This window comes from Megalops cyprinoides, chromosome 15 (genome assembly GCF_013368585.1).
Source record: "Megalops cyprinoides isolate fMegCyp1 chromosome 15, fMegCyp1.pri, whole genome shotgun sequence".
In the NCBI taxonomy this organism is placed as follows: Eukaryota; Metazoa; Chordata; class Actinopteri; order Elopiformes; family Megalopidae; genus Megalops; species Megalops cyprinoides.
In genome coordinates, this window is record NC_050597.1 from 16,782,216 (window position 1) to 16,806,232 (window position 24,017).

The 24,017-nt window shown below is 37.0% G+C and overlaps 1 protein-coding gene across 1 annotated transcript in view; it reads right to left on the minus strand.

Moving 5' to 3' along the window:
- The window catches only part of LOC118789703 (CUB and sushi domain-containing protein 1-like), a 482,818-nt gene that overhangs the window by 21,618 nt on the left and 437,183 nt on the right, over positions 1-24,017 (minus strand). Inside the window, exons 43-57 of the mRNA XM_036546243.1 lie at positions 23,401-23,578; positions 22,350-22,495; positions 21,813-21,893; positions 21,327-21,440; positions 20,244-20,432; positions 19,966-20,112; positions 18,168-18,356; positions 15,028-15,213; positions 13,495-13,689; positions 10,828-11,001; positions 8,829-9,002; positions 6,949-7,122; positions 5,257-5,445; positions 4,938-5,111; positions 4,236-4,418 (exon numbers count right to left, since the gene is read on the minus strand). Of these exons, the coding sequence (XP_036402136.1) occupies positions 4,236-4,418; positions 4,938-5,111; positions 5,257-5,445; positions 6,949-7,122; positions 8,829-9,002; positions 10,828-11,001; positions 13,495-13,689; positions 15,028-15,213; positions 18,168-18,356; positions 19,966-20,112; positions 20,244-20,432; positions 21,327-21,440; positions 21,813-21,893; positions 22,350-22,495; positions 23,401-23,578 (2,493 nt within the window). The remainder of the gene's footprint in view (positions 1-4,235; positions 4,419-4,937; positions 5,112-5,256; positions 5,446-6,948; positions 7,123-8,828; positions 9,003-10,827; positions 11,002-13,494; positions 13,690-15,027; positions 15,214-18,167; positions 18,357-19,965; positions 20,113-20,243; positions 20,433-21,326; positions 21,441-21,812; positions 21,894-22,349; positions 22,496-23,400; positions 23,579-24,017) is intronic.

Genomic DNA, 24,017 nt, shown 5'->3' on the forward strand with positions numbered 1-24,017 from the left:
CATTATGAATATCAATTCTGACCACCAATTATGTTAATTAAAGGCAAGCATATATCTTCACAAAAAACACAGTGTGCAAAAATGCCAAGCTACTCAGACAAAGTACATATTTTGTTATCAGTACAAACCCTTGTACAAACAGATCTGTCATTAAAATCAATGGGCCTGTGTTTTTTTTTTATTATTTTTTTTTTTTACAACTTGTTGATTTGCTCAATGTCGATTTGCTCAGTGATTTACATAATCATTTATTTAACAGCTTTTTAGCTGAACCATTATTCGGGAAGACAACAGCAGCAGGTGAAATTTCTCCTGTTCACTCAACCACAGCCTACTGTAGTTTCACACTGTCCACTGTGATTGACACAGCCTCTGTACTTCAGATCATCTTCTCACACCTTTTTAAAGCCAGCTACTCTGTCAGTGTCAGATCTTCTGTGCCTACTTTGCATTTTTTCCAGATGCCTACTCTTAAAATTTTTATAATCTTCGACTGATTTGTAAAAAAAAAAAAAAAAACAGATGGAACATCCATAAGATGCCAACGAGCTAAGAGACATCGCCTTAATGTTTCCATGGTAACTGAATTCTAATCCGTAAATTTGTGAAGGGGAGAGGTAAGTTAATAGCACATAACATAGATGTTCAGACTGTTTGTTCTGAATTCAGACTGCAATGAAGGGAGCTGCAAAGCTTAGTACATTCTATATGTTACAGTCACCTCAAAGCATTCAAATTAGGTATAAAACTCAAATTAGGTATAAAACATATATTGTGTAAAAATATACTAGATACCTTTATTTTTGCACTTTAAGCAGTACTGTACTGTAAATATGGATATCAAAACAGATGGGTTCTTGTCTGTTTTGTATATTGCAAGTAGCAACTTGGTAGGAGACCTGAGAAGCTCTAGGTCTTTAGTTAATTTCCAAATTTATTTCCTGAACATATTCTATTCCCTGGTTAAAACATGGGTCTGCTTGTTCACCTAGCATTATTAATGGACCAGTAGCAAGTGTGCCAAGCAGTAAATGAAAAACAGTTGCTCAGAAAATGGAACTTTTTCTAATGGAACATTTTTTTAAAATCTAAGAATGCGTAAAGTTACCATTTCAAAACAGCTGGGGAGGATGACATCTGCAACACATTTGATAGCTTATGTGAGGTGCTTCTTTGAAATCCTGACAAGCACAGTATTTCATGTTGATACATCAAGTCCATTCAATTTCTCAATGCAGTTGTATTCTGTCTGTTACTCCACTTTTCACAGCACTTTGTATAACTCCTGAGTAATGATTGCTCAAAAACAAGCTCTACTGGTCAGTCAAATTGGAGAAATGAAATGCAATTGCAGATGATCATGTAATTCAGAGAAGATAAATTCCTGCATGACTGTCTATTAAACTTTCATTTTTTTACACCTACAACACCCAATGTTATAGTGAATAGGATGTAATGTCGGTGCAAAATCAAAACTGTGTTTGTTAACTCTTTCTCTGTTTGTTCTTTGCTGACATGGAGCCTTAGTACTACACAGTAGTGATAAACAAACAACACTGCTTACATTGCAGACTGCATTTATGATAGATGCTATATAAGGTTTTCCATGTTAAAAACATGAATACAGTTAACCATATTTTATGAAGGTGGTTAATCTCTTCACTTCAAAAACACAAAAGTTGCTATTAGCAGCATATTGTATATAGTGATTTTTCTACAGTACATTAAAGGGGAGATTAATGTGCAAAAATGATTTGAAACCTCAGTGATACAAATCTAAAAGTGATGAATTAACCAGTTAACTGAACAGACAATACTGGAAAAAGTACACACTAAACTAGTAAACAGAAAATTATGGTAACTGAGAATAATACAGGGAATATTGTCAAAATCAGACAAAGGAGTGGGCATAATTTAGCCCCAATAGCTGACAATTGCACAACTGCAACATCAGTTATGTGAGTTTCTCTATTCATCAGCAAAAAAAAAGTTAAGTGAGCAATCTGAAGCAGCTCTAGGCTATAACATTAATATTATACAACTTTTAACTAGGTAAGTAGCTAAAATAAATAGTTTTGGCCTTTCGTGCTATTGGAAATAGCAAATAGCAAATAGCCAGAGCATGGAGCACACCCTATTGCATGCAGTCAGTACTATTATACTATAATTTGACCTCATACAACACACTGAGGATGAACACAGTCCACTGAGGTATCATATTATTTCAGCTCCACATTTTAAATGCCTGCATGTGCAAATCCAATGGTCATTCACCACAAAGGCACAAAAAATAAAACATACAAGTACACTAACCTGTGCTACAAATGGTATTCATGCAGAAAGAGAATGCCATAATCATGACTAATTGTTAGAATATACAAATGTGCACTGAACCCAAGAATTGTCTTATTATTATCAATCTTATTATCATCATTAAGATTGGATGTATTGTGGGGCTATTCTACTATTCGTGATAAATGAGGAAACACCTTCAAGCTCCCAATTACAAAGGTAAACGCTTTAGTAAATACAGAAAAATTGGTTCAATAAAGAGTTAATGAAGTCTTTTGGGGGAGTATCTGGGGTGGTCAAATATATTTCCAAAAAGAAACTCATTATTTCCAAGTGACAGTGCTCTCACAGGGCTCTTGCAGTGAAATGTACATTTCCTCCCAGTGCGGCATGATTTGCATTGTAATTCTGCCCTAACTTATAGTTTGAACTTCCACAAAAGTGACCCATCTTAACTCTTACAGCAGTCCTTATGCCGCTTATTCAGTTATAAATGCTCTCTAAATAATGCATTTTACTTATTTCTATGAGTCTTATTTATTTATTTAAAAAATGTCCTAGGAATAGAATTTTCTAAAGAAAAAGGTGATCGCATCATTTGGTTTAAATGCTTCACTATAGACTGTATCAACTAAAACCACCAAGTCATGTAATGGCATTAAAGTGGCATTAAAATAACAACATTAACATTTCCTGATCTGGTGATATATCATAACAAAGCAACTTTTTAAAGCTATAAGGAGTTATAGTCCAGGAAACTGATATTTCAGCCAATGTCTGCAATTGTTCATAATGATTAACACCAATGATTGCAATTATACTGAAAGGAGTGGTAAACCTCCCTGACTCTTTAGCAAGAGTTGTTTGACTTCTAACATTATCAAATGCTAAGAGTAGATGCAATTTGTTCCCATGTGACCAGTATGACCTATATGACCACTGTATAGAGCTGGTTTGTACATGCTCCACAATACAGTTATCATACCATATGTTCAAAATCCAGAAGATAAATAAGAAGAGATTCCAGACTCAAAGGTGCTTGGCAACTTACTTATTATTCATATAATGCTTGACACATTGTATCAGGCAGCCAAACATGATGACTAAAAGTTGACTGTTTGGATATTTGCCTGCTAAATTGATTCTCTTGAAAAAAAAAAGTATAATTATGTTTGCTTTTAATACATAATGACTGCTCAGGGTAAAACTGAAGATTTGGTAGTTGTACATGCATATTTGATGGATACTGAAATGTTTAAAACAAAATAGAAAGACAGTCCTAGATACAGAGATGTTTGAAGCTTGTATAGGTGAGAAAAATATCATTCCTTTGTCTATAGGTTGACATAATGTCTACAAAAAGAGGAAGAATGAAAGAGGGCAATGGAGTGACAGGAAACCCTTCATGTTTCACTCTCTGAATTTTGAAATGGGGTGATAACTTTAATTTTGCTTTTGGAAGAGGTGAAGGATTGGAATGGTGTATTATTCTCACATAACAATTCATACCGGAAATGATACATAATACAGAGGAGGGGTAAAAAGTGTAATATTCATGTACTGAAAAGGTGTCATTTGTGAGAGAATATAATCCTATCTAGAATAAGTTTTACAACAGAAAACTATAGGTAACTGCCAAAATAATAGAAACACCAACCAGTGTTTTAATAGGGTGGTGGGCTACCACAACCTCCTGGGTCTGAGACACAAGACCTTTCATAAACAGGGGCCTTTGTCGTTATCACTTATGACTAGAGTTCCAGCTGACTAGTACTGATCAGAGTAATAATATGCCATTTCAACTTGCAACAGCCCCTCAAGGAGACCCAGAAACTAGTATTTGCAATATTTGCTGGTTTTGGGTTAAGTTTCCATGCACAACAAGGTCCTGTTGTGGTTCAGAATGCTCTGGGGTTGTTTTGCTACCATGAATTGAGCATCACCTTCACACACTGGTTGCGTCCCACTCCAGGAGCCATTGAGGAGGCAGGTGCGCTCCGCAGACCCAATGAGTGTGTAGCCTGCTTCACACGTGAACCTCAGAAGACTCTTCAGTTTGAACTCCTCCCCTAGTCTAGAGCCATGAGGAGGGATGCCAGGGTCACCGCAGTATCCAGGGCTTCCCCCTGATCACAGGAAGAAGGCAGCATGAAACAAAACACTTGTTTTTCATTCTTGACAATGACGAGTCAGGATCCAGCTAAGTCATTTACATTACATGGATTCATTTGGCAGATGCTTTTCTCCAAAGCAACTTACAAGTAAGGCAGAATACAACACAAGCAAAAAGCCATATAAGGAGTCAACAATATTAGAGGCAGTCAACAAAATTAATGATTTATTTCAGCTCCTCAATTCAAATTGCACATAAATCCCAAACTCTTAAAACTGCAGTATTTTTTCAACTAAGCTGTGATTAAACTAAAAGTTACGTACAATAATAACCTCAAATCATCTCAATATATATAATAGTGTGTCAATATTAGATTAAGGATGACATCCCATTTGTACAAACACTGTGATTTTCATCCACCACTGGGAAAACAAGCAGACAAAGCAGTCTGTTGCTGTAGAAGAATTATGAAGCTTTGGCCTTGATAACAATCCGTCCTCATTGTTTTCTCTGTCTGTGCTGTTAACTATACCTGAACAATAAGGTGGTGACCCACTCCAGCGCCCGTCCTCCTGGCAGAAGCGGGTAGCGTTCCCAATCAGAGTTCGGCCCTGGCCACAGGAGTAATACACCACAGCTCCATTGGTGAACTTTCTCCCTGACATGACAGCATTAGGTGGTGTGCCAGGATCGCCGCAGGAAATAGCTGGAGGGAAAGGGGAGAATAGTAGTTTTAGTGATACTAATACTGTCACTGTTTCTTCCACTACCACCAACAAACACTGCTTGAAAAGCCTTTGCCACTACAGCTACTGCATCTACTACTGAGACAATAACAACATATTACTCACAAAGGCACTTAGGAAGTGATCTGTCCCAGAAACCATTTGACTGACAGGTAAGAACTGATGAACCCAGCAGATAGAAGCCCCTCTTGCAGTGATACATCACACTGGTTCTGTAGCTGAAGCTCTCTGGGTAGCGCTGCTGAGAGTGACGAATGGCATTCTCCACAAAGCCTGGATCCGAGCAGTTTACCACTGGAAGATAAAAGCAACTAGAAGCTTAACGTCTGACAGGAAAACTAAGGGAATCCATGAACGAAGTTGAACAGCAGTATTGCTGTTGAAACCCTGGTGTAATTTCAGGCGGCTCATCAGAGATGCTTGGAAGATGAGCATTAGAGCAGCTTTTTCAATGCCACTTTTCTGCATGCTGTAATTTTGCTGGCACTCCTGGATTAATGTAATGACACGACATTTACTATAATGACTAAATTAAATCTTTTCGCAGTCTTGCAAATGAATATTACTCATTAGATAAAACATCTTATCAGGTTCCCCTCCCCACATATAGTATTCATTTTCCAGAACATGCAGATGCATTAATTTTTTTTCCCTCCCTGAACAAAAAAGGACAGAATACAGAGCGAGAGAGAAGTGGTTGCTCCTGCCCAATACTGTTGGCTTACACCCATTGCCCTTCACCAGAAAAGACAAAAGTTGAAATCAGGTCCAGGGGAAACAAAACAGATTGCTTTCCCTCAGTGACAGCTGCCAAGGCCCTGGCAGTCAATTAAGCCCCCGGGGAAAAGGGAGGGGGATGGAGGCACAAAAATTGATAATTGGCACCTACTATCGGCATGTCATTCTGTTGCTTTAACACATGCCACTTCTCAGGTAGCAAACTGGAGAAAAAGTTCATATTAGGTAAGCTATTACTTGGGAAGAATGTGTGTGGAAGGGCAAGTAGTATAGAACTTCGCAGCATGCCAGTGGCCGTGCGTAATTGTGAGACCACCTTATTAGCCCAGTAAGAACATGACTGATTACTGTTATGATGGGCCGAGTGAGGGAATAGGGTGCTCTTTGACATGTAGGTGGACATAAATGGCTAATCTTTGGGAGGTACTTCCACTTTGTCCCAGCAAAAACATTAATTTTCCTAAACTGAAATGAAATTGTATAACTGGTATGAATACCAACTGTGAACATATGTGTAAGTCAAGCAAAATAAAATGCAAATAAGAGATCAACTTGTCTATTTCTGTTCATCTGTAAACTACATGGTATGTTAAAAAAATCTGTACAGAAACCCCCAGTGGATTGAATCATCTACAAAAGACATCTGAGACAAGTCTGGACCACAGTAAATCTCAGCAGTATAGCCTCCAAGCGAACATACGTATATCAAACGCACATCACATCCTGACAGCATATCTAATTCCGTTAAAGCATATTTGGATTCATTAATCGTTGAGCTGCACTCAGCTATACTCACTTTATGTCTGAAAATAGCAACATAATTTCAGATGTGCTTGGCACAGCCATTTGAATTTCATATTAATACAAAGATTAGAGAATGCACACAGAGCTGGAGTTGCTAAGGGAGTGGTGTAATTCATAAGTGTAATTCTTCAGTCATGTACACATTCATAAGTCAGTCATTTGACAATCAAAAAGGTACTTGTCCCTCCAAATGAAACATATGTTTATACAAGAAACCTTATATAAATACTGAATATATTAACTAATGGTTCATACCTCGGCAAACTGGGAGAGGATTGCTCCATTGTCCATTTACCCTGCACTGTGCTCTCAAAGCACCATGCAAAAGATAACCCGTGTTGCAAGTGAAGTTGACTATGTCGTTGAGATTGAACTCGCTCCCGTTGGTTCGACCATGCGCTGGATTGCCAGGATGGCCACATGTAATGGCTGTGAACAAAACACAAGTAACATAGTGAGCAAAAGAAAACAATGTTTCACCAAAATAAATTGAGGGCAGGTTAACAGTTGAAATATTGAATGGATGCTAAATACTGACGTGGAAAATTCTGAACCTGGATTCATTTACATAACATTGCTTTATGAGCTGTTATACACAAAATGAATGGATCTGTGTCTCAGGTATTTACTGATATAATGCATTTAACCATATGCTGTTGTTTCCAGATGCTCAATATGCACCTTAAATCTTTTGAAAAGGGAATATCTTGTACTGTTACACTTTATATCTTAACTAATGTCAGTTGCAGATTTGTTTTTTTTCCCCCTAATTTAATTATAAAAGGTAATATATTAGAATTCTATATAGAAATTCTAAATATAGAATTGCCTAATGGACAGTGTAATCATACCCTTTGGAAAGAAAAGAGGAAATTATTATTACAGTAGTAATATAAATATAGGGATATTTTCATGTCTTTGACATGTTTACGTGAATACAGTTTAAAACCAAAAATCACAGCATGCCATTTCTTGCCAGTTTCCTCATGCATCCAGAAGATGCTCGTGTCAGCAAATTTGTAATCATCAGAACATGAAGGGTTGCTCTCAGATGAAGGTAGCTCCAGTCAGATGTTTATTTAAAAGGTTCTTCAATATATTATTAGGTTTTTTCTTTTTTGCTAAATAATTAGACACACGGAGGCAGAAAATATCCATCAAACAGTTGGGTATAAAGCTATGAAATAAAATGATGTTAGTACTTTTCTAAAAATCTAGCTGTATATACTTTATGTGTGATCTAAGCTTTGATGGAAAACTTTTATGTTGGTGAGCGCACCAGTTAAATAAATTACAGTTGTTATGACCACTTATAAGAATCATATTCATCTAGTACAATAAAACAATTGATTCTTTAAAAGTGATGTATTGATGTTTTGTTGTCTACAATGCGTTGGTGCATCATGATAATTGGAACTGTGTAGTTTACAAAAGTAGGTCATATTGCTCTGGTTTGTATTTGTTTCCCTTTGTTCTTCAAAATATTAAATTGACTAGGCTACCCAAGTTATTTCTTAGTTCATTGTTGTATGTATCACATGGTGATACTCACAAAATTGGTCTGTGTAATTTTTGTCCCCAAAACAATTCCATCTCATTCTGTCTCATTCAGTAACATTAGAGAAATTTTGCAGGGAAGAATTAAGATCGCATACACTTGATTAATGGTGTTTCAGCTCCTCAGATATTTCCTTACTTCGACACCTTGGTTGTGTTCTTGTGCTATCATTGCAAATCCACCAATTCAATCAATGTAACCAAAACAATTTGAAATGCCCCCAGTCCTCTTATTTTCATATTGTAAAAACAAAGGTAAGGGAATTCTACATACTTTGGGAAGTGTCTAAAGTATTTTCAAATAAACATGTTAATACTGAAGTTAAATATTATCATTTGCTAAATTCTTGTATTTGTACTTTTTTTTCGCTTTAAATACTTACAGATTGATATCTAACGGCATGTTTTCTCTGCTGGCCACCCCTTACCATGGTCTGAACCACACCTTTCAGCATTGTCATACTGAAGGCATTAATGCTCAACACCAACGATGACTTAAATCAAGAAGTCAGACAACCAGCAATATGAATGCATCAAGGCCTCAATCTTAAACAAAACAAAACAAAAAAACAACTTACGGACACAAACTGGAGCATGTCCTGACCATTTATGATCCTGTTGGCAAATTCTAACTGAAGTGCCGATCAGTCGAAAACCCAAGTTGCATTGGTAGACAACAGTGTCCCGGTAACTAAACCCATCTCCACTGATGTGGCCATTTGTGATTGGGTCAGGAGAACCACAGTGACCAGCTATGGAATAGAAAATAAAACATGAGCAGATCATAACATGTTAATATGCCTATGATCCCACCCATTCCATAAAAGGTGGATGGCACATAAAATAATTTCATGCAATATTCACTGGGAGACACTCATATTTGTAAGTATTTGTCATTGGTCAAATTATTTAGAAATGTCACAGGGAAAAGCCAAATTCACATGGCATCCTATTTGCATTAAATATGCCAAACAGATAAATGTTGTACTACACTGTATTACCTTAGTTGTATTACATTTTTTTAAGCACACATTTACGTGCATGATCGCTTTTTATCTCCCCTTCCAGAAACTATCCCTTTGGATGCTGAGCTATAATTAGTACTTGCGTCTGTAGCACTGCCTGTTGCCCACATGATATGGACTCAGCAGACAAGTTAGCAGTAGAAATCAGTAGACAAGTCCGAAGGTTTATTATCAGTGCAGTCATAAAGCAAAGGGGTGTACAAAGCATGTGACATGAAAAATAATTACAATTACAATTACAAACAGCTACTCGAAACTTGCACATCGACATTAAAGTAGGTGCTACACATTGGTGGTGATTAGCATGAACTACCATCCCACCATCCTTCTGAAAAGCACTGTAAATCCTTGAAAACTCAAGACGCAGAATACACTAGAGAAATGCAAATCATCATTGCCATTATTACTATTTACGTTTCCTACAGACTCATTTTTTGAAAACTGACCATTCACATTGTATTTTGTATTGGTACTGCCTTTCTGTGATAGCACTTTAAGTCATAGTTAATGAAAATAAGGTAGATATCAACGACTGAATATTATACATTATAATATACATTTTTCTTATCAAACCTATATCTATTTACTCAATGTTGAACAACTCAACTCACTGTTCAATGCTGTTTCAGTTACTTTCACATATAAATTATACAGTACAGGATATCACACACCAGTGCAAAATGATCAGGTCACCAAGACTGTGAGCTTATTAGTGAAATATCTTTCTCTCCAGATATGGTATGGGACAGAGGAACAGTATGCAAAACAATAACATTACATGACTGCGTGGACAAATGTGGGTTCCAGTTAACTTCATTCATGTTATTTTTTAAATGGGGCTAGTTAGCTAATGACAAAATGATACAAGATAACCACAAGAGGTCATGAAAGTGTGAAGCAGGTTTCCAATTCCTATGCATTTTTAAATAGGTGCCTACAATGCAATCCAGCTGCCCAGTCCTCAACTTCATACCCAAACATTCTTCCTCATTCAACCTTATATCCCAGTTCTGCTTTTATTCTTCACCGCAGTGGTTGATATGTGATTCGCTTAAGTATAGCCTTTGAGGTTGAAGTCTGAGAGGCCCTAAAATTGACATTGTAATATGCTGTTTTTCTTCCTTGGTCTTCACTGTAAAAGTGACATGCATTTTCAGCTTACATTGCTGGTTAAATAAATGATAAATACTAAATTTAACCACTGAGAATTGTTTTCACTGAAAGCTTACCCAACAGCAGTTCTGATCATTAAAACAAACCCCACTGCCTAGTTCATGGGTGGAAAGAACAAACCACAGCAGCAGAAGTTATTTTTGACATTGCTTTTTGATATATGGCTTGTTCTTCACAGGATAATAAAATTCATGGGATGCAAACAGAGTCAGTTCTTGGGCATAATTTCATAGCGTGCCATTTCTGTTCCTGCCTGTTTGACTGGATAAATTGCATGAATCAAACAGAGAACATTCATTAATGGTAGACATAAATATATATTATGATGGAAACTGGTTATCAACCTTAACAGATGATAAAATGATATTTAAGTTCTTACCAAGACACTTTGTTTCCACTCCGCTCCACAGGCCGTTAGCCCCACACTCCCTCACATGTGACCCCGCCAGTGTGTAGCCAGTGTTACATGTGAATATTGCCGTGGCACCGTAAGAGGTCAAGGTGCCAATTTTGTTGCCATTAGGAGGAGAGGGCAGGTCCCCACAAGAAATGACTGAAAATTACAAAGACAATTAGAAATTTTCAGCACAGAAGAACACTGCACAATTCCTATAAGAAGGTCTATTAAAATGAGAGGGACTGCTCAATGTAAGAATTCAAAGAACCCTTGCATTTCTATTTCAAATATGAATAAGCATTTTAAATACCCTGAACTGATATAAATATACTGTAAGTATATAAGTCATACATGTTTTTACTTAGTCCATCCTCTTCCTAGAAGAAAACAATGTTTTCAATAAAGAGTTAAGTAACCAGAAAATCAAAGAAAATCAAAGAAATGTGAAATATATGATCGAGGTTAAATGTGGACTTAGGCGTATGTGAAAACATGTAGTGACCCTATTTAGAGGTGCAATGACCAACGGTCAATGAGATATTTTGGAAAGATGACAAATGATTAAAAATGGCAGTTACACTGAAGTGGTTATGTTCCACATTTCTCCTCTCCTGAGTCTGACTGGGGTGTGACCATTTATTTTTGGAATGTGGATTCTGGCAAAGACGGGACACAGTGCCTATTATAAGTTCAGTACTTTGAACACAGACAAAAATGGTTAGCCTAACAGTAACAATATTTGCTATTTAAAGCTGTAGTAGTAATAATATTCACTGTTGGTACTGTAAGTGATTGTGACACAGTATCACTTACAGTATCAAGTACCAATAACTATTGGTAGCCAGCTAACTATTTTTGCTACTTAGGTAACAAGAATCTGAGGGAGGGTTTTGAGCAGAGGAAGCTAAAATTGTAGTTTTCAAAGAAAACATTGGCCTTGGACACAAAATTCACAATTGTGTAGGGACATAAATCTGTTAGAAGCATAATAAAGTGCAAATAATTAATTCTGTTACAAAGTGTACCATACAGTTATCTTTATTAGTAGCATAATAAGGTGCAAATAAATAAATAATTCTGTGGAATTAATGGAACATCCATTAGTTATCTTTTTTGTTGCTATGTTTGCTATGGGAATATAAATTACTGTAATTTCCAAGTGCAGATTCTGGATGAATTCAAGGGGGGGAATGAGGGGAAACTGCATCTAACTAGCTATGTAGGCTGCTGGCAGAGCAGCTGTCCACAACAAATTGAGAAGATTTGAAGTGAATACTAAATTTAGCGGTTTCAGTAAGTGTAAATCTACCTGAAACTTATGAAATTGTTGTTCGTTTTCCACCTCCTGTCTAGCTAGCCATATCAGAGGAGTAGTGATAAAGACTGGAGACTCTTACAAGACACAAGAGGCTTAGTTAGCTGACTAGCTATCTATATTACTAAAACATCTATTTGAAAATTGAGACGAAGCAAGCGCATAATTTGCTAGTTTGCTAGATAAGATAACTAGCTAAGAAAAAAGGTCCTTTGATACAATTTAGCTAGCTTGCAAAGTAGATGTTTGTAGCAGCCTGCACATCAGGATAAATGTAGTTATGTCTATAGGAAACCACAAAATGGACCCTAGCCTGTATTGCTTTGCAGGTATGCAACATCACAAATTCCATGTCAAACTCCATGTTGACAGTTAAGTCACATGCACATATTTACATTTAAAATGCTCTCAGCATTTCAGAGGTTTGTAGAATCAAAGGGTAGAGCAAATGATGCATTTTGACATCTTTACCACTGCATGTAAACACATTAAATATTAAGTTTTTCATGATTTCAGCATTTACATTCACTCCCTGACCTCATTAGCTGAGGAATGCTTCACTCACTAAATCATTACTACAGTATTGCTTGCTTCTGTTTGTGCAGATGAAATATGACAACAATTAGGCCAAATTGCATGCTTGGAGGCCTTTGTAAGACTTCACACCTAATCCAAGGGATTATGCCTAGAAAAAAAAAAAAAATATATACACACACACACACACACACACACACACACACACACACACACAAGGACTTAATAAAGGGCACTTCAGGATTAGACTTGGTTTAACAACTGCCTGTCTGAGGTCTCTTTGCTTTACAGTTATAAAATGAAGAAAGTACATATATAGCTCTGCTACATATGATTTTGGTGACAAGATACAAGATTTGAAAAGGCCACATAAATTAGATATGGAGAGGAACAGGATCGAGTGTTGTTCTGTGTACAGACGAGTCAAAGCTAAATGCTTTCTTTTCAATACAATTTTTGTGTTACAGTTTATAACAAAATAAATTCCTACAAACTATGTTTTTTGATACAGTAAATCCTTCTTCTTGCCACTAACAGGTAATACAATCTACCTGTACTGTTTCAACTGAAAGACTAATGTCAAAAGCAAAAGGAAAGCACTCAAGACATGGAAAAACAATTTCTCCACTGACAAATAATGGATTCAAATACATCAGCAAAGCGAGGTAAGTCAAAACAGTGGAATTAGTGACCCCTAAACATCTTAGCTAGCATTCTCTGCCGTGCACTGTATACAATGCATTAATGCTCTACTGTGGAAGCAATCGTTTTATGAAAAAAAAGAAGAAGAAAGCTCTTACTCTTGCAGGTGGATCTCTCCTCAATGCCATCCCAAGTTCCATTAGCCAAGCACTTGATGATTCTCTTGCCTCCCAGGTAAAAACCCGGAGCGCAGCTTAGCATTATCTGAGCTCCGAATTCATTCAGTGACCCAGAGATCAGACGCCACACCATATGCTCTGAGAGCACTGTTTCAATGCTGGGGCACTGTATTGCTGTAGACAAAAAACAAGGCAGTATTAATGAGGATATTGTGATGGAGTGCCGTCACTACGGTTGAGTATGTGCTCTGACTGCCATACCAGAGCCTGGCTCTTTGGCGTCGCGACTTTTGTAGCGAAGGGCGAGAGCAGTCACCCTACCCGGCCTTGAACCCCTTGGTCTACGGGGTACCAACCATGCGACTTTGACCAGTGGTTGAGTATGTGCTCTGACTGCCATACCAGAGCCTGGCTCTTTGGCGTCGCGGTTAAAGACGCATGTTTGGTACCCTGTAGACCCGGGTTCGAGGCTGGGTGGGGTGACTGCTCTCGCCCTTCGCTACAGATATATATGTATTAATCCACATATTTCTGTAAAAAAAAGACAGCAGTAGAGGAAGAGCACATCTGACCCAGGCATACTGACTTGTTTAGGGTAAGCATAAAGGCACAGCCTTCTATGTCTTTTAATGGGCAGAAAACCAGTGCATGCTTGCTCTACCAAGGTGCTAATCTGGTGTTCTTTTCTGTTGTTTTATGCTGAACAGTTGCTTTTTATAGTATTTCCTTTACCCCCAGATGAGAGAAAAAGAGCCAGTGAGCTATCAATCCAGTAACAGCACCCTGCACTGTACCACATAACCACTTCCCCAACAGGCTGCTTAAATGGACTATATGGACATATACTGCATTTGCTTTTGTAAATAATTCTCATTGAATGGGTGCAGGTTTTTATAACTATATTAGAAAAGCCTACTGTGACTGTGAATGATATTATGCTAATGCAACAGAAATCTAAAGAATATAGTATTAATTTATTTATACTTATAATAATAAAATTATTTATAGTTATCTAGCACTTATGCTAGATAACTATGAGCATGTGCATTGATAGCTAGTTATAAAACAAAAAACAACATCAGAATGCTAACTTAATCAGCTAGCATCAAAATGAACATTGCACAAGTAAGGAAGCAAGATAGCTAGCTAACAGTAACAGAGGACTATAGCTAAAAGGACTAAACTGACATGTATAGTGTTACTGGTGGCTATATAGCTGCATATTCTATATACATCCCACATCCGTAATAACTTAACAAGACTGGCAGGGTGCTAACTTGTCTTAGGCTAGCCACAACTTGGCTTTGTCGTGTAGATCAATGCATTACCTCAGACTTAAAGACAGACAAATTCATTTTTTTTCTGAGTTGTCAGATCACCCCCAAGGCATATATTTTAAATATTGTTAAATAAATGTACGGCATTAATTTTAAGGAGAACTGCTCTGACTGCAAAAAATACTCAGTAAACTTTAGCACACTGCCAGAAAAACACAGAGAAGGAATATCTCACGTAAGCAACGTGGTGGATGTGCAGCGTTGCTCCAGGATCCATCCTCTTGACAGACAGCAGTGGAAGAGTGACTGGTTTCCATCCTATACCCCTCATTGCACTGGTAATTAACTTTACTACCCACTGTGTATTGGAAACCATGGAAGGAACCATTGCCAGGTGGGTCAGGGATTCCACATGATATAGCTGCAAATAATAACAATAAAAAACAAACATTGTTTACATTGTTAATCAATCCATGTACAGATTCAAATTATTACTATCACAACCCTTTAAGTTACATTGTCATTCCCTTCAAAACCATTTGTGGGTTTCAGTCTTTAAGTGGACTCTTTGTAAATATATGCTGTGAAGCTTGCTTTTAATCCTGAAAGCTTAGATGAAAATTCTACTTCCTGAGAAGATTAAGTGTGTTGAATGTGCATTTGCATTTGCCTAGCTGTTTGTTTCAGTTGTATTCAAAAAGGTTTTTACCAGCTACAAAAAGGGGGAAGCATTTAGCTAGCTACTTGTCAGCTTTGTTATTGTTCTCTGCCTTCTGCAAACAGTACAGCCAAAATACTGCATCTATTATTTTCAAGAGTAATGCTCAATTCATATTACCTTTGTAGCACTTTGACTGCTGTTTTTTTTTTTGATCCTGCTACACTGAAAAATATAATGTTATGTAATTTTACTGTGAAAAGTATGAATGACCATGCTAACATATTGTTCTTACATGTGGCAGCACCATTGTGCAACTATGTAACCTTTTTAAAGCATATTCTGCATAATTTCATATGTTAGCTCACATATTTGTTCAGAGGGGATATTAAACAGTTTACACCCTATTTACAAAAACAACAACCGTTAGAAATGATTGTATATTGAAAAAAAAAAAAAAAAACATTTTCAATCTCAAAGTAAAAGTCGAGAAACATGCAAACCCACTGTATTTTATGGCTACAGCTTAAAAGCAATGTTAATTAATAACACCATATGTAACCAGATACTTTAACTCAAATGGAAAGAAAGTAATTAAACTGTTGATGATGTTTTCTTGTTCAGCTGGACCACAGCCTTGATGTTAAAGCCACTCTCCATAAGAGTTTCATGATCATAACCAGCTATGTGAATTGCTCACGCAACAACTTTAGAGGGTAGGCTTGTTGCTCTCTGTCATGAATAGGAAATGGCTACCCTAATGATAAGAAAATGAGCAAGAAAAGAATCAATGATGACACAGAATTATAGAAAAATCTATAATGTCTGTCCAAAAAACACACTCTCTTTCAAGGCTGTAACTACAATTGTTAGATTTTACAGAAAAACCCTTCTATCAAAAGAAATGTTTATTGAACATACAGAATGTAACTGTACCATTCATGTAGGATGTCAGCTCACATTTAGCACTCATTCATAAAGAACTGCTACATGCATTGCTGGATCTGTGTTGGTCTTTTGTTTATCAGCATGACTAGTTCCTTTGTTTGAGTTCATCATGTATGCTGGTACAGGTTGCTTATCAACAAGTTACACATCACATCATTTTGTTTTGACATTCAAATCAGACTAGCTGACCATGTCATGACTGGCTATCATAGCTGCTGAGTAAGCCTCACTTACCAGCTTGGCTTTACTTACATGGACCACCGCTTTCATTTTCCTGCACACACCCCACAAATCAAATTTACTCATTCTACACAAACTGACACCCTGCTCCTGTGCAAATGGACATGCAGCATACCTGGCAAAACAACCAAGCGTATCATCACAGGTTAAATTAACTATCTGAGACATGCAGTTTTCAGGTCTTTTACATTTTCAACTTTTATGTATTCCTTAGTGTATTCCAAATAGTTAAACTGTAAATAAAGTTTGATACTGTAAACTGAAACTGTAAATTAGGTTTGATAGCTATGTCCTACTGATGTTTCTTTAGAATCCAACGTTAAATGAAAGAATGGATACTTATTGCGTTTAAGGGTAGTAAAGAAATGTATTTTTAATATCACAAAATTAAACTATAACTTGGAACAAACTGATTTTTGATATTACAAATGGAGAATTTAACATTAAGACAGTTAACCATAAGTATGTGTCTAATTTTAGCTAGCTTATACTACATTAGACTAGCTTGTTAGGTTAGGCTAGTTAGATAGATAGACAGCAACTGCATTATCAAAGATAAATACAATTATCCATTCATTTATATGTACTGCTTTAGTAAATGCTCTCATCCAGAGGAATTTACAGATTAGTACATATTGTAATGATATAACCAAATATCATATTGTTTTTTTAACAGAAGCTCTGTCTAAATCAGTCATGAATCAAACACTATTAGTAGGATGTGCTGCTAGAAAAAGCAGATGGTAATCTCCAGTACCTACAGTCATGCATTCACAAAAAAATAAATATCTAATACCAAACAACACCATGCAAAAATATTTTTAAAAATTCAGCCCATTTGATATGCAGACATGGAAACCATACTGCTCAAAACTGCCTTTAAAATAAGTAAATAAAAAAACGTAATTATCTCAAAATGAAACGTGTGCTTGTCAATTTATATATACAGTCCCCTCTCATTAGGGAAACTATCTGACTAACTACAGTAGGCTATTTAAAAGCCGTATTAGTCAACTGTTTCATAACTGGTCAAGTACAGTAAAGACATAACATGCCGTGTTACTGTTAAATAAATTTGCTTTGGCAAAATAATGAATCCCAAAATTCATATAGTCAACTGCAAATGAGGGAAATAGTAACAGACACTCAAGAATAATGAATAAAACATCTTAATTGTACCAAAACAGTAGTATTTGTACAAAAAGGCAACAGACAATGAATACTAGTTAAAGCATTTTGAAAAACATTACCATTAAAATTTTCTACAGCACATTTTTTTAGTGTAAGTACTGACTGAGTGTGGTAAGGGGCACATACAAGAGACTTTCACAGCTACATTGCTCACTTCCTGTTACACATTTTATAACCTGCAATGTCAATATCTTTGTGAATTCAGCAAAGGAAGCTCTGATGTTCCATATCACCCTAGGGAATGACAGACTGTAGAAAGAGCCACATTCCATTAGCAAGATATCTGAGTACACTTAACTGCCCTGGACTTTTTAAATATTATTTCTTTTTTGAATTACCTTGACAAAGTGGAGTTGGGACGTCCCAATCATACAGTCCATTCGAATGCACTCTGCATGTTGCATTACTCTGGCCCACAATCCTGTAGCCCCGATTACAGACGTACTGCAATGTGCTTCCTTGCTGCTCCCCTGTTCTGTTGAGAACTCTGCCATTTCTAGGAGAGTTGTTTATGCTACAGTATGCAGCTAGACAGGGAAGATAAAAAGACTGTTATCCATAAAGGAATAAAACAGAATGTTTTCATTATGCAGCTTGCTTCTGAAATATAAATACATTCTCACAATAAACATTCCAAAATCATAGCTGCGTCTATAAATATATACTGTCAGTACTGCCAGTGTTATAGTCAATTTAAAAGGCAGTTGCTACAGTTGTGCCACAGTGCAAAAACTGCACACGGGCAATTACACAATGAAGCAAAAGGGGAGGTGAAAATAAAGCTGGCCTTCTCTTACCATGGCCCTTAGTGAGGAATCTAATTTTTATGAAGTTTGACTTTTTCCTCTAGTCCAATCTGAGAGCTGACAGATGACATTATGTACATCTATCAGATTAATGGGACTAAAAGGTTCAGTCTTGGTTCTGGGTGATTAGACCACAAGTTAAAACCTGAGGCAGCACATCATCCTAATTTACTTTGATGAAAGCCCAATGGACTATTTAAAAAGAAGAAAAACCCTATGACTGGGCACAGACTCAGCTCCCAAAGCAGTTTGGTAAAGATCAAGGGGTGGTGCATCACATCCCTGTGTTACATATCGTTACATTATTTAAAAGCATTTTAGGTATTTACTGGGAGGGGGGAAGCTAGTGTGGTTAGTACACTGTATAATAATGAAAAATATTGCCAATGTACAATATCAGACATGTTCATTTGATCAAATTAACAATACATTTATTAATTAACAGAGGCCATGATTTTTTTTACAATAATAGATATGACGTAGTTTTCCTAATTTAATCCATTATTTCAGTCTGTAATTTATCCAGCCACAGATTTCAACACATTTCTGTTGTCATTCAGTTGATTTCCAGTCTTCAGTATACACCTCAATTTATAATACCTTTATGACTTCCATGGTAACAGAACTGTTGGATGTCATTACATGCTGTGCAATAGTAATGTGGGTTGGGGGAGGGGGGGGGGGGGGGGGGGCACCTTAGTTATGCCAGGGAATGCTGATCTGCAACAAACAGTAGTGATCTATCCAACTTTAAATGTCAAAAACATAGAACTAAGTTAAAACAGAAAAGAACAAAAAATGGTTGATGGTCAGGAATGGCAAATATGTCAATTATAGAGAGAGAGGGAGAAGTGACAGAAAGAAGGAATGCAGGAATGGACACTAATCATTGCTACTGGGCTTTACTGTCCATATCATGTTTGGCCACTGGTAGAGAGGTCTCTTTGAGGCACTGGACGTGACAGTTATTCAGCAAAATTCATTATGGGATCTTTGACCTCTATTACAGAGGACTTGCAAAAGAATCCCTTGAGGTATACATGTCTGGACTCAACCTAATGAGGGCTAACTTGGAAAAGGCTGACTTCCTTTCACTCTCTGACCTAAATTGGATCCAAAGCAACCGCCTCAGAGGACAGAGGCTGGAGTATTAATCCTCTCTGACATCCAGCCTGGGAAAAAAGAGCCACGTATATTCCACTGTCCACAAACAGTGCTTTCCATAATCATCCAGAATCAATCTGATTTTTATTGTTGAACTTGGTTTTTTCAGGGTGGCACTGAGAATTCCACACTTTTAAGCTAAAATATAATATTTATGATTACAGACCTGTGTAGCGTATTTTGAATCCTCGCTTGCTGGTTGCGTGATCGGTGGACCATCTGAGGTACAACTGGTTCGTCTTGCTTGTGAAATTAAGTTGTGTGGAGTGGTTCCCGCTGAGTGCCACCAACAATGGGCTCTGACCAGAGGATCCTAGCAGGTAAAAACACATAATTTTCAACCTATGTGACATGTCAAGCACACTTACTGAAGAAAAGGATAAGGTAAAAATATCCCTGCACAATTTTTTGAACAACTGCCAAGCCTTTGTAAGAGTTCATTACCATCAAAGATTTCCAGTTCATCAAACTGCTTCTCACTCTGAAACATCTCTACATAGATAGAGATGGTGTAAGGGGTCTGTACTTTAATGGCCCAGGAACATGTCTGGGAGTTGGGATAGTTTTTTGGGTAGCCGGGACTGAGAATCACTCCAGATGATGCAGTCCTTTCTTCATTTGCAGGGCACTGGGCTGAAAATAAGACATAAAACAGCCATCTGTTACATCGCCGTCAGCAATAACAATGACAATCTGTGTAACAAATATAATCAATTGGCTTGTAAAAGAAGTGAATTCATGTCCACCTCAAAAATTCAAAAACATTTATTAAGTGAAATTTCAAATCCTGACATTTCTTTACAATTTTCCTCATGCATCTACCCAAAAGGGTTTCTAGCTGTAAATTAAAAAGGTGTCCTACATGAGCTGGAAAAAAAAATCTGGCTGGGGGTAACAAACAAGAAGTGGATAATAACTAAATCCATTTTTTTATGTGAACTACTTGCTTGGTTGTATTGCAGGATTGCCACATTACAGGGACCTCTGCCTCTCTTTATCTTGATACCTCAGTAAAACAAGCTTGTTAGTGCTTTGTTCCCTGCATTAATGGAGCTTCAATGCTGCCTTCCATCTGTGATAACATCCCTTCAGTAATTAGAAATGATATGTACAAATGAAGCATGGTGTCTATAAGCCTTTGTCAATGCTCTAATTACAGGAATAGCAGGGGCAAATTAAAATTACACCAATTAGACATCTTCCTTTGGATATCTCAGATGGGTTAGAAAAGATTGCTCTATTCATGTCATGAATGTTGTGCAAAGTGTGTATTTATTCACAGATTCTAAAAGTATTGGAATGCTTGGGGAAAATGAGTTGAGCACCCTTGAATACAAATCAGTGATATAAATTAAATACAAATTTGCATGATTACCTGTATAAAAAGATCACCTACAAATTACTAAAAAGAGGGCTACTGTCACTAAACAGGCCATTGCGTTAGCAGCAAGGTTCTTTTAATAATTATTATTCTTCAGCACAAAACAATAACAAAATTACAGAGAGGACACTAAACATTTTACCTACCCTCACAGGAAGGAGCTGGACCTTCAAATTGCAGGTGGGAGTTCAGTCTGCAGGTGAGTTCTTCATTTCCTACGAGTGTGAACCCTGGGAGGCACCGATACTTCACAATGTCTCCTAGATAAAATATTAGCAAATGGATAGCTATGACATTGATTTACCTCCATCAAATAATCTCTTTATTCATAATGCCCAGAGGCAACACCAGCACCATACATTACCTTGTACTACATTATATATTTACTTAGCAGACACCTTATCCAATGACTTGGAATGCTTACATTCTCAGAACTGTGGAACCCATTTTTATGGCTGGGGTTTTACTGGAGCCTTTGAGGCACAGAAATTATAAGGGGACAAAAGCAGTATCCTGAGGTACAGAGTCAAACGCTAACCACAGCACATTTCAATTACAGTTCAATCTGCAGTTCAACATGACAAAATAGACAGCAGTGACTAAATGTTTTCAAATCTTCCTGATGCAGGTACCTATTTCATAGTCTTGATCCTCGGAAATAAACTCTGCTTCTTCAACTGTAGGGGGTGTAGCACATTTCTTCAGGCGGTAAGCTGAAGGAAGAATAATACAAACAAGAACATGCATGATCCAGATAATTCCCACTGCAATGACATGTGTCAGGCTGATTACATACTACCTATGAAGTATCACAATTCCTTCAAATTCTGCTTCTACAAAACAAGGCATTAGTTTTTGTAAAAACTGTTTGGTTGGTAATAGATGCAATCAGTACTTAAAATAGATGTGTACCCGTGCTCATTTATTCACTTGCATGCTTATATAATGAAGAATCTCTATGAGGTTTCACAAAACACATAATGGGAAAGCTGGAGTTCATTTGAGTTCTCCAGCTACACAAGAAATAATACGTGTCATCAAGTAGTTCCACAAGGCCTAATAAAAACAAGATTAATCAGTTACCTATAATTTAATTTAAGAAAAAATCTTGCAAGGCTAAACTATAGGCATTTACGATGTAATACTGTTCATCTGGTAAAGGAACTGACCGTGAAAATTGAGGACAAAGAATCCACTCGTGGAGAAATCACTGTGAAATTTTATCAGAACCTGATTGAAGGAGCTGTAGGCTGACTCCAAAGCTGTATTGCCACTAAAAACTCCGAGCTGTGGGTAGGATTGCTCTGGTCCATCCCTGTAAGAGACGAGGAGCCACACCTAATGCACTGGGATTTACAGCATACACAGTAAACAATGGCACACTTTCTGCATACACAATTTCTGTATGATTTAGTTAAATTGATTTACTCCCAAATCTTTCACAAGGTTTGTGCTGACTTTCACATAAAAGCATTACATTAGAGTGTCTAGATTGAGAACTGCAGAAATGATGACTTTACAGTGCATTGTCCTCTTTGAATAGCTTTTGAAGATTAATAAACTATATTACTTGGAGAGGAGGTGTACTGCTAGAGTGAAGGTGAATTCTTAGAATATGTTTTAATCCACTTCAACATCCTGCTGCCACTATAATGCCATTTGTATCCTATTTTGTTACTTTCGGGTGCATCTTTATTACTGGAAATTAGCTGATTAGCTTATCTGATGTGTAGTCTACTTTTTAATGCATTCTAGTTTAAGTGCATTGTAGCATTTATTAGATTGTTTTGAAATGTATGTGGATTCCTGCCTTATGGTTGGAAGATATTTGATACCACTGTACATGTAAATGTTCTTAAATGGGTAAATTAAAGGACTATGTCAATTTAATATTCCATGGACAAGATAAGCATCAGTGATTAGTTTGAATTCCCACATATTCTTTCAGTCAATCAAAGCAAACAGCTGCAGAGTTCCCTCGGAATGTGATTGCCATTATCATTATCGTGATCACTGTGTGCTCATTACTCTCCAGTTTCCTAAGATGATGGATGTCTGTAGCCACAGTGACCTCAAGGGACAATTTTCCTCCTTTTCCTCTTCAAACTGTTCGAAAATATTCTCTCTTTATGAGGTCTGCTAATGTGCTGTGCAGCACACCAAAAAAAAAAGATCTTCACTGATGGATGAGTAAATCAGTGGTGGATAGCTGGCTCTTACCACACAGCAATGTAGTCTGTGACAGGCTCTGTCTGGAGCAGGGTGAAGTTGATATAAATGCCATGACCATGGGGTACTGTGATGAGCCAAGTGCAATCCTGAGAGTTGGGGTACTCATTGGGATACTCAGGAGAATATATTGTTCCATTCTGAGCAGATACATTGTAGCCACATGGAGCTGTAAAGTACATACATACATATTAAAGTGTAACCCATCAAATATGACAGCATGTTATACCCTATGCTCTCTCTCTAATCTTTGAACAGATATAAGGTAAGCCAACACAACTCTTAATTATTTGGTTGGGACAAGTTAAGTACATTTAACGGTGCCTTGTGAAAATAGCATTTACCTCTTGGAACTGCTCCTATGTTCCAGGGGAAAATGTTATCATGAAAAATATTCAGATCAGTGCTTAGTCTTCAACGTTACATAACCAAGTATCACATTCAGATTGATAAAATAAAGAAAAAAGAAGTCTGCATAATTGAGAGGCAAGATGATTTCTCATAAATATTTCAGCTGAAAGAGTTACAGCACATTTACACAGAAATGCATGAGCACATATTTACAGAGAATTTATCAGTCTGCATCCAGGCAACCCATCCTTTCTCAA